Source organism: Sphaeramia orbicularis, chromosome 7 (assembly GCF_902148855.1).
Source record: "Sphaeramia orbicularis chromosome 7, fSphaOr1.1, whole genome shotgun sequence".
NCBI lineage: Eukaryota > Metazoa > Chordata > Actinopteri > Kurtiformes > Apogonidae > Sphaeramia > Sphaeramia orbicularis.
In genome coordinates this window covers 56778457-56790956 of record NC_043963.1, presented here as the reverse complement: position 1 = coordinate 56790956, position 12500 = coordinate 56778457, and the positions used below count along the sequence as shown (strand labels likewise).

At 39.6% G+C, this 12500-nt stretch overlaps 1 protein-coding gene across 1 annotated transcript in view; it reads left to right on the top strand.

The window, feature by feature from the left end:
* Positions 1 to 12500, top strand: part of nphp4 (nephronophthisis 4) — a 360146-nt gene that overhangs the window by 295136 nt on the left and 52510 nt on the right. The window contains exons 15-16 of the mRNA XM_030138849.1: positions 6113 to 6269; positions 8890 to 8966. Coding sequence (XP_029994709.1) covers positions 6113 to 6269; positions 8890 to 8966 — 234 coding nt within the window. The remainder of the gene's footprint in view (positions 1 to 6112; positions 6270 to 8889; positions 8967 to 12500) is intronic.

The window sequence follows — 12500 nt, the reverse complement described above, 5'->3', positions numbered from 1 at the left end:
TTCAAAGTGCACAGGTGTCAAACATGTGGCCCGGGGCCCAAATCCAGCCCGCCAAAGGGTCCAATCTGGGATGAATTTGTGAAGTGTAAAAATTACAATGATATTATCAGTGGTGTTAAAATCATTTTAATTCAGGTTCCACATACACACACATACTGTCCAATTAGATTTCAAGTTTTTCAGACCAGTAAAATATGATCAGAAGAACTTATGAATAATGACAAACCCAAATTCTCTTTGTTTTTTTGGTGTAAAAAAGTAAGATCACATGAAAATGTTTCCATTACCAAACTATACTTTTACAAAAAATGTGAATAACCTGAACAAATATGAACGAACGGAAATGTCTGAAGAAAAGTAAATGCAATTGGACCAATATTCTGCCTGTTTATAAATGTTTTGTGTGATTGTAACGCACATGTGTAAATGATAAACTGATAAACTGAGCCAGAATATTGTTTAGAGCTGCAACCGATTAATCGATTAGGTGCTTGAAGTCAATGCAAAAAGTCACAATTTGATTAATCAACTCAAATTGATTGAAGGGAAATATTCTCTTGCAGTTTTCCTGAATTGAAGCTTCTTTGTGCGTCACAATAAGCGTCCGTGTGAAACACGACAGTGGAACCAATGTTTAACAGCAGAGAAATGAAGGGAACAGAGCTGAAGATTCAGCAGAACTGTGGGTGAATGAGTTTTTTGGATCACTTTGAGTCGATTAATCGGTTGCAGCTCTAATATTGTTAAAACTGCAATTGTTTTCCTTCAGACAATTCAAGTTATTGATGTTATTCAGATTTTTAAGGAAACTTTGTAGATGTAAACCTGATCAGAATAGAAGTGGACTTTTTTCACTGTTATAATTTGAGTGGTTCGGTCCACTGCAGATCAAACTGGGCTGAATGTGGAACTGAACTAACAGGAGTCTGACAGAACTGGTGAAGGTCCATCCACCACAAACAGTCCATGTGTTCACAAACAGAGCCAGGAGGAACTGGGCATCTGAGGAATTCTGTTGCGGTGTGCATTGTAGGAAGTGGAGCTCCAGCCGTTTCCATGTCATGTTCCTTGCAGCTGGCGCTGCCAGGCAGAGCTCCGCTTCCCTGCAGCTGTTTCCATGTTTCAGCCGTTTCCGCATCGTGTTTGTTTCATCCATATGGTATCACATGGTCGCACTGCTGCTGCCAGGCGGCGGCACAAGCCTCCGCTTCCCACAATGCATGTCGCAACAAAGTTCCTCAGATGTCCAGTTCCTCCAGACTCTGAATGTAAACACATGGTTTGTTTGTGGTGGATGGAACTAAGAAACTGTTCAGTGTAATGACAGAGATTCAGCTGAGGAATGACAGACAGACCAACAGACGAATGAAACTGAGGAGATGACTGAGGATGGACAGATCTGAGGAAACTCTGGTCAGGAAAGTCTCTCGCACCTAGGGATGTAACAGTTACAGGTATAATGATAAACGGCGGGAAAATTGCATACGGTTAGTATTACAGTTTAAATTCTAATTATCATGATCACCGTGTTTGATTACTGCACTTTGAAAAGTAATAGTACTGTTCATTTCCTGAAGAAGCAGCAGCACTCCAGGCGCTATCTATCTATCTATCTATCTATCTATCTATCTATCTATCTATCTATCTATCTATCTATCTATCTATCTATGAGAAAGAAACTCAAACATCTCAATCTTGATCTGTAAAGTGGTCGAACAGTGTCCATACGGTTCCATCTTTAATGCACATTTGTATATTTGATTGTTTACATGTTAATGTTTGAATGTTTCTGCAACAGAAAGTACATTGCGGCTATTATTTAATTTTATTTATTTTTCAAAATACAACTTGGTTAAATTATTTCAGTGTGTGTGTATTAGTACTTTTTGAACATTTTGAGCACAATTTCAACAATATCGTGATAATAATGATAACCATGATAATTTTGGTCACAGTAACCGTGATATGAAATTTTCCTATGGTTCCATCCCTACTCATACCTCGCAACGATTCCGATTCCATTATCGATTCTCATTGGGTGAGGGAATAAAAGAGTACAAACAGGTTTGTTTACATGAACTGTCTTTTATATTTCCATCTGCACAGAAAATAGAACATGTACAGTATGTACAAATAATAAGAACAGATGACACCGGGGGGGGGGGGGGGGGTTGTCACACCGTACGACCATACAAAGTGAAACTTCAGCCACTTTACTCATTCCTCTGTCTCATTCTTATTTTCCCTATCTTCAGAAACTTTTATTTGAGGGGGCAGGACGTTGGTTGACATTCCTACAAATGAATGTCATGCTGTGGACAAATGTTTTCACAGATTGGAGGGATTTTCCCCTTTGAAGAAATGGAAGCTTTGACAGTGTTCCAAGTGACTCTGGTGTCGTCTTTCAGCATGAAATATACACGCACTTTGGAGCGTTTCTGCCTCGACGCCATGTTGGCTACGTTCTAAACCAAAACAATGTGGCGTACATGTGACATCATCACGCATGTGCAATGAAGGCAGAATGGATAAGCAGAATCAATAAGCAGGCATCCAAACAATTCCAAGGAATTGAACTACTAAGAACTGGTTCTGAAAAAGAACCGGTTCTCAACTTCCATCCCTAATCACAAATATAGTATAAGCCTGTTTAGTAAAAGACTATTTAAATATGCGGAATATTATAACGTCCCTTTTGTTTAACAAAGAAATGACACAAAATGACTGCGTGCAAATGACTAGCTAGTTACTTAGTTATTAGACACTGGGTATGGTTCCATGATGTTTTTTAAATCCGATTTATTTTTCCAGAAGAAACTAATCCGGAACTAAAGTCCTTTCTCTTCTGTTTCCATGGAAATGTTAACCTGAATAAAGGTTTACATGACAAATGTTTACGGGGTTCTGGCAGCCCTTCTGTTAGCTTAGCTTAGCCCTTCTGTTAGCTTAGCTTAGCCCTTCTGTTAGCTTAGCTTAGCCCTTCTGTTAGCTTAGCTTAGCCCGTCTGTTAGCTTAGCTTAGCATAGTCACTGCATTTCCATGGTCACACGTAGCCAGTTTTTTAAAGGTGATTTGTCGTCTTTTCTCAGTGATTTTGTCAAATCCGATTCTCTCTAATTATTTCTTCAGATCTGCGACTTACTGCACTCATACAATCTGTGGACTGTTGTGTTGACGGAAGTTGGAAAATCTTTTTGTTGAAGGGATGCATGCGCTGAATTAGCTTTGCTTTAGCATTTTAGCTTTGCATTAGTTTTTATTTCCCAGATTTTCTTCCTGCAGTAAGTCACATGACCATGATCTGAGCCTCAGTTTGTGATCATATTGACCCCAGCGGACTAAAGGAATGATTAGGGAGAACTGAACTGACCCAAATCACTCCTAAAATACTACAAATCACCTCTAAAAGCCTGGCTACGTCTGACCAGAGGAATGAAGCCATTATGCTAAGCTAGGCTAAGCTAAGCTAACGTTAGGGCTGCAGTTCAAACTGTTTGTCCCACTTGTGGAACTCATTAGTTCAGGACAAATGAATGAATCCAAAGCCAGTGTTGAACTGTTCCTTCAGGGTTTTCCAGGCTGGTAGATCCCATCAGAATATTCCACTGGAACGCTTTGGGAAGACTAGACTGCAGTGCAGATTCTTCCACCAGCGCAGAATGTGTGCGTCATCGCCACAGGACAAGACACTGAGCATGTGCAGAATGGAAGGAATAAAGTCCAAACGGAATAAAGGCTTTACATGTCCAGGAAGAATTTAGAGCGCAGTTAAAAGAGGATTAAACCACTGACTTTAATCAGGTTTAAATTTAATCTGAACTGTTCTGTTTCAACTGGAATAAGGTGTTTACATGGACATCTGAAATAGGATCCAACCTGTAATCAGATTAAACCAGGAAGAACAGTTGTCATGTAACCGTACCCATTGTGGCGTCTAGTAGCCTTTACAAATGAACACTTGAGTCACATCAAAGAACAAGCCTTGTTGTTGTCTTTTCTGCAGAGGAGCTTTATCTGGGTCTTTGAAGAAGCCGATCAGGTCAACAAAACTGGTTTGCATTGGATCAAATAAATAAGGACCAGCAAACAATAGATGACGATAGATGCTACATTAGAGGTGTAGCACTTCCATTATGTTTGCATATGTTGGTGCAGAGTATGTGCATATACGGGCCGTCGTATGTAAGTGTTTAATTAATCCATAATGTGAACACATTTGTGTTGATTGACACAGATCCTGAAGGCTATTTAATGCAGGAAACTTCAAAGCGTATGCAGCAGGTCTGTGGGGCTTTCAGGCGTCGGATTGAAGCCAACTTTTATATTCTACTGTATAGCCTGCTCCATCATCACCACTGACTTTTTAAATCAAATTTCTCAAAGGCTGCTGTGCATGTTGTTTAGAGCTGAAGGATTGAGGAAAGAAAACATGGCAATTGAGCCCAATTCAATCTCAAGTGGGTCACAGCAGTAAAATATGATCATAATAACCTATAAATACACACAACTCCAAATGTTTCCTTTTTTCTTGTAAAAAAAAAAAAAAAAAAAGTTAAATTACAAGAAATTGTTTACATTTTCAAACTATTTTTACAAAAAATGTGAATAGTCTGAACAAACATGAACAGCCTGAAATGTCTTTATGAGAAGTAAGTGCAAATTGCACAATATTCTGCCTGTTTTGTGTATTTGTAGATCCACTGTGATCTGTACGTTGTAATGCACATGTGTAAATGATAAACTGAGGCAGAATAGTGTTCGATTTGCACTTATTTTTTTCAAGACGTTTCAAGTTTCAGAGAAAGAGAGAGCCTGGTGCCAGTGTCCAATTTATAAACTCTGTGATGGTGGGAAGCTAACTGACTGTTTCCCAAAAGAACACAGAACATGAAATATAAAACAAATATATTAGAAAGGCATAAATACCAATAAGGAGGGAGCAATGATTACTTAAAAGAAATGAAGAATTATAAAAAAAAAAAAAAAAAAAAAAAAAAGACATAGGGGAAAAAGATACGACAGAACATAATATGCACACGTGTAAATGATAAACTGAGTTATACTATTGTTAAATTTGCAGTTATTTTTAAAGACATTTTTATGTTCTTCACATTTTTTAAAGGTGAATTTGTAAATGTAAAGATTTTTTGAATAGCCTGAACAAATATGAACAACCTGAAATGTCTGTAAGAGAAGTAAATGCAGATTTAAGATGCAGTTTTGTCACTGCCTAATGCAGGGCTGTCAAACTCCTGTTAGTTCAGTTCCACATTCAGCCCAATACGATCTGCAGTGGACCGGACCAGTCAAATAGTAACAGTGAAAAAAGTCACATTACATTATGAAAATATTTACATCCACAAAGTTTCCTTACAAATCTGAATAACATGAACAATCTGAAATGTCTTAAGAAATATAAGTGCAATTTTAACAATATTCTGCCTCAGTTTATCATTTACACATGTACATTACAATTTACATTACAGTTACAAAGACACAAAACATTTAGTAATGAGCAGAATGTTGTTCAAATGACATTTGCTTCTCTAAAGACATTTCAGATTGTTCATATTTGTTTGGGTTTTTCCCATTTTTTGTGGAAGGATAGTTTGTAAATGTAAACATTTTCATGTAATATTACTTTTTTTACACTAAAAAAGAGAAGCTCTGACATTTTCATTATGTATAGGTTATTCATAACCTGTTTTCCTGGTCTGACCCACTTTAGATTGAATTGGCCTGTATGTGGAACCTGAATTAAAACTATGTTGACTCCACTGATTTTCAGTATCTACTGTGTAATTTTTGTATTTCATAAATTCATCCCAGGGCCGGATTGGACCCTTTGGCGGGCCAGATTTGGCCCCCGGGCCGCATGTTTGACACCTGTGGTCTAATGATTCAGAAACTGTGTTCAAATGGGTTGGATCCTGTGTAAATGACACCATAGTTCTAACACTGCAGATGAACAGTACGGTCCAGGTCGTGTCACAGTGAAATTACCCATAAAACACTTCCAACACAGCTGTTTGATTAGGCTGGTGGTCAGTGCAGACTTTTTCCACCTTATGATGATGTAGAAACTCTGTGACCTTTGACCTTCTGTCCACAGGTGACGTTCAGAGCCGACGACGGTAAGCCCGTGGCCATCTGCCAGGTGAACGTGGAGCCCACGCCCCATGTGGTGGACCAGACGTTCAGGCTGTACCACCCAGAGCAGTGTTTTCTGAAAAAGGCCATCCGCCTTCCACCATGGCACCACCCCACAGGTCTGACACGAGGATTAGTCCTGGTTTTTTTTTAAACTTATATTTTATTGTTACATTTTAGAAATTTTATAACACAAACATTTAGAACATAGTGTCCGTTTGTCGTCCTGTGTATTGTCCATTTTTCCATCGATCTTCATCGATCTTCTTGCTGTAGTCTTAGGACATAAGTAAGTCTCTTCATGTTGTGTTCCACAATGTTTGTCCAATTATTTAGGGTGAGGGGGGGTCCTCTTTGCACGATTTTTGTGGGATGGCTTTTTTAGACGATGCCAAGAGGATTTTATATCAAATATCCATCCTTACTTGGTTTGTCTTTTCCTGTTAAATGACCCAAGTATATCACAGAACATGTCCTTGGTAGTTCGTATCCCTACGCACTGGCATTCGGCTACAGTTTGACTAAATTATAATTATGTGCACGTGACAGTCATTCACTCCAGCTACCCCCCCCCCCCCCCACACACACACACACACACACACACACGCACACACACACACCCCTTTAAAATGAAAAATGAATGAATGAATGAGTCGTGCCATACCTTCTATGACTCCACTCAACTCAACGTCACATTTCCTTGGTCTGGTTCATTCCGTCTCAGTTCCATCAGTGCTGGTTTATCCACAGCAGTTTTTCCAGTGTATTGTCTCCAGTAGTGCACACTAAACCCTCATCTAAACAGGGCGGTCTGCAAGACTTTGCACCTGTTGGAATTTTGTACAAACAATCTGAATAAATCACCTGCAAACCGCAGTTCAACCCCACACACAAAATTCTAGATTGTACAAACAAATTAGTACACGCAGATTGGGATCTGAGTAAATCCAGCCCTAAAATGGGTATTTTTTTGCTTGCTTCAGAGAAGGGTATTAGTACAATGTGCTGATTTTAGTAGATGGGTCAGAATTTTAAAAATCTTGCAAAAATGAACAACTTTTGAATTCTGACTTAATACGAATTGTGAAAAATAATATTGAAGTGCAATGTGTGCATAATCTGCTCACCTGAATACTGGAAGATTAACCAACACTGTCTCTGTGGATCATCTCATTGTTTTTTATTTTTAATGGATCTTTACTTCACCTTTAATTTAGTCTCCAGTACTTGTGGACAAAAATGTGCACGTACACAAAGACGAGAAAATGTTGAAATGAAGTGGGGGAATAAAGATGTATAATTTATTATTATAAGTAGTTCATTTATCAGACAAGGGTAGTTCTTTGTTTACCTGCTTTACTAGTTTCAGCTACTTCCTGTAGCCTTGATCAGAAGCGTCACATGATGTTGCTGTGACGTGTCTTATACATCACCAACATGAAGTCTCACTCATGACGACAGTTGTAGTCCTTTGAGCCGTTTCATACTAAAGTAGTTGGTTCTTTACTGTCTTTTCGCAAAACTGTGACTATCTTGGCTTGTAAAATTATCTTTTAAATCACAGGTGTCAAACATGTGGGGGCCAGGGGGCCAAATCTGCCCCCCCCCACCAAAGGTTCCATTGCGGCCCTGCAGGATGAAAGTGCATAACTGAACCTGAACAGTCCAGGTTGAACAAATCCTTTTGGTTCAGGTTCCACAGACAGACCAGTGGGATCTACAGTCAAAAGAACAACACAATAAACCAGAAAGAATGACAAACACACATGTTCTTTGTGAAAATTTAAGAGAAAAAAATCACATTACACTGTGAAAATATTTACATTTACAAAACTATTCTTTCAAAATAAAATGCAAATAAATACATAAATAAAAACACAGATGAACAACCTGAACTGTGCAGTTTGAACAATATTCTGCCTGTTCCTAAATGTTTATGGAACACTGTGTGTAAATGTACATGTAGAAATAAGAAGTCCAGGCAAAATATTGTTCAAATTGCACTAATTTTTCAAATAAAATTTCAGTTTTTTCAGGTTTTTCACATCTTTTTTGTAAAATGTAAATATTTTCATAATTTAATTAGGAGTTTTTTTGGACTAAAACAAAAAGAAAACTTGGATTTGTCATTATTTATAGGTTATTCAGTCATTATTTTACTGGTTCTGGCCCACTGCAGATCAAACTGGGCTGAATATGGAACTGAACTAAAATGAGTTTAAATGGACAAACATCATGTGTGTAAATGACGGCATATTTCACATGAGATTAAAAAAATGATCGGTCTCTGGAAATGGAGCACCGTTCATGTTTTTTTCCAAAATGAGCTCCCAGAGGGTAAAGCAGAGGCAGCGGGACTCTGTTTGAAGTCCAAAGTCTTGTGACTCATTTAAAGTTTCATCCGGGGATGAACATCTCAATGTGATGAAATTATGGAGCTCAAAAAAGACGGGTGGGTTTCAACAATGTCCGAGACGCTCTCCCGTTGGACATGAATGAGAAAGTTTTTGCAACTTCTTGGGTTTTTCAAAGCTATGGTTCTGCGGATCGCTACGAAAAGTCAGAGCGCACTAATAATTTGCTTTGGAAGAAAAAAAATGTTACAGATAGTGAAGAAAAAGAATAAGAAGAGATGTGCTGAATATTTATATGTTCTGCTTATGCTTGTGCGAAGCAGACACATAATGAATGCGTTCTTTCAAATGTTCTGTTAAACATGTCTTTGTTCTTTTTTCGCAGCTGCAGACCCAGATGTCAGGACTGACATTTCTGTGCGCTGCAGTGACCAGAATGTGATCTGCCAGACAAAGATGCTGGTGAGACCACATGTCACATTCCCTATAAATAACTACCATGAAAGTAGAACAATCCCCAAACCATTACAGTCTGATCCCAGTCCAGGTACCAGAAAGGGTGCACATACAGATAACAAATAATACTGCTCCATCCAAACATCAGACAGACCATTTGATTTGTCTGATATTTCTCTTTTAAAGTCCAAAATCTGTGTGTATTCTGTGTCTCCTATAACTGTGTCAGGCTTGTACCCCTGTCAGATCACACATTCTTGGCTGTACGGACACTCCACCTAATCGCCTCCATATTTAATGCCTACACACATATACAAATGTTTCAGACCTCAGGACAATCATGCATTGTTTATTGCATAGATGTGGTGTCCAAAGCATGCCTGCTGAAAAATTCCATATATATTTTTTTTTTAAACTTAATTTTTATTCGGTTTTGCTCATCCAAATATATAAGACATTTTACATACATTGACATATATAATCACACATCCCCATATGGCACACATGAAAAAAAAAAAATCTATATCTACAGTAGATATTGATTACAATTAATCACAAATGAAACATGAATGACAAAAAAAAAAAAAAAAAAAAAAAATATAATATATATATATATATATATATATATATATATATATATATATATATATATATATATATATATACATATATATATATATATATATATAAAACACACATGTATACAACCACTTGTGAATGCTTATTGCATTAAAAGCTTAGTCATGGGACTCCATCTCCTTGTAAATATTTCTCCCTGAATTCTAAATCCATCTGTAATCTTCCATCTGACAGATCTCCTTCACTTTCTGAATCCAAATGTTTTATGTTGGAGGTTCAGGTTTCAACCACTTGATAGTGATGCATTTAATGGCTGCTGTTTGTAAAATTCGCAAGAGGTATTTTCGTTTCTTTCCCTCTAAACTTTCTGGGATTACACCTAAAATAGTAAACTTTAAATCTGTAGAAAATGTTTGGTTGAAAACTGTGTTCACAGCCACAGAGCTATCATCCCAGAAAGGTCTGATCTGAGGACAGGTCCAGAACATGTGGGTCTGATCTGAGGACCGGTCCAGAACATGTGGGTCTGATCTGAGGACAGGTCCAGAACATGTGGGTCTGATCTGAGGACAGGTCCAGAACATGTGGGTCTGATCTGAGGACAGGTCCAGAACATGTGGGTCTGATCTGAGGACAGGTCCAGAACATGTGGGTCTGATCTGAGGACAGGTCCAGAACATGTGGGTCTGATCTGAGGACAGGTCCAGAACATGTGGGTCTGGTCTGAGGACAGGTCCAGAACATGTGGGTCTGGTCTGAGGACAGGTCCAGAACATGTGGGTCTGATCTGAGGACAGGTCCAGAACATGTGGGTCTGATCTGAGGACAGGTCCAGAACATGTGGGTCTGATCTGAGGACAGGTCCAGAATATGTGGGTCTGGTCTGAGGACAGGTCCAGAACATGTGGGTCTGATCTGAGGACAGGTCCAGAACATGTGGGTCTGGTCTGAGGACAGGTCCAGAACATGTGGGTCTGGTCTGAGGACAGGTCCAGAATATGTGGGTCTGGTCTGAGGACAGGTCCAGAACATGTGGGTCTGGTCTGAGGACAGGTCCAGAATATGTGGGTCTGATCTGAGGACAGGTCCAGAACATGTGGGTCTGATCTGAGGACAGGTCCAGAATATGTGGGTCTGGTCTGAGGACAGGTCCAGAACATGTGGGTCTGATCTGAGGACAGGTCCAGAATATGTGGGTCTGGTCTGAGGACAGGTCCAGAACATGTGGGTCTGATCTGAGGACAGGTCCAGAACATGTGGGTCTGGTCTGAGGACAGGTCCAGAACATGTGGGTCTGATCTGAGGACAGGTCCAGAACATGTGGGTCTGGTCTGAGGACAGGTCCAGAATATGTGGGTCTGGTCTGAGGACAGGTCCAGAACATGTGGGTCTGGTCTGAGGACAGGTCCAGAACATGTGGGTCTGATCTGAGGACAGGTCCAGAACATGTGGGTCTGATCTGAGGACAGGTCCAGAACATGTGGGTCTGGTCTGAGGACAGGTCCAGAATATGTGGGTCTGGTTCCCTAAGTGAACCCCACAGTTTCACCAACACATGTTCAGATTCAGGAGGTTCATTTTTGAAATTAACTCCGGTGTCCTGAAAACTCTTGTGACAACTTTCCATCTGAAGTCTCTCCATGAACTAGAACTGGTGTCCATCTGGGCTTCAGAGCACAGATCTGCACACACCTCATCTGGGATGTGTGGGTTCATGTCCAACTCCCATCTACATTTTGTTAGAAGTGTTATTAACTGTAGAATTTGAGAGTTCTTGGTAAAACCTGCTAATTGCTTTTGGAAGTCTGTTCCTTTGTTGGATTTTTATCAATAGTTCTTCAACTGGTGATGGATTCAGGACTGTCTTAAAAGTCCATATATTGACAGAAACGGTCAAATCAGAGCCACATATTTAGAATGTGGTGTACGGACACTACTGGTGTACGGACTCTAGCAGATGTGAATGGAAATGTGTCTGAGCACATGGTGGCATCTGTGTTCCATCTGGAACTAAGTCTTCTGGTACAGGAGGACACAAACATGTGGAACCAGTGAGAACAGTAGATCTCTAAGGCATAGAGTCCAGATCAGTGATGGAAGTATATTGGTGTACGGACACTCCAGGAATTTGGGTGAACAACGCACCATTGAAAACATGCGCTTCCACGTAAACATCCGTTTGACACATTGTTCCAAATGTTGTGCAGCATACCAGGGAGCAGAGCCACATCTGTCTAGTTGTGCAGATTTAGTCCTAATAATACTGAAAGAACAGGGTCCCATTCTATTATTCCAATTAAAGGGCTGGAAAAGAAGGGGTTAACAACAAAATGGTGGATTGTCTTAATACTGAAAAGAAGAATTGATAATCAAACAGCTGTTCAACAAAAAGGATCAATACATGAAAAGCAATGGGATGTGTGGATTTGGAATAAAAAAGACACAGGAGTTGAGTAGGAATTATTTATTGTGTTCCAAACATTATGGACAATCATTTTGCTCTTATAACAGTTAAATTGTGCACATGTTTTCACACTCATTGGGTCGACATTTGATCAGTTTTTATCTGATTTTCTTCAAATTTGGAGGATTGACAGATCTAGTAATAAGATGGACAAAGAAACATTTGGAATGGTTTTGGAGGATCTGTTTGAAATACTGATGAATAACTGATGCAAATATACTGGTACACCTGGACTGGGATCAGGCCGTATGTATGTGTGTAAATGTGTCAGATCTGATGATTCCAGTTCCTCCCAGTTATCAGAGTTCTGTGTTGATGTAAACAAGCTCATTGTGGAGCTGCTTTTCATCCATTCTGTGCCTCTGACTCTGGGTCTGGGTCTGACTCTGGGTCTGACTCTGGGTCTGGGTCTGGGTCTGACTCTGGGTCTGGGTCTGGGTCTGACTCTGGGTCTGGGTCTGGGTCTGGGTCTGGGTCTGACTCTGGGTCTGGGTCTG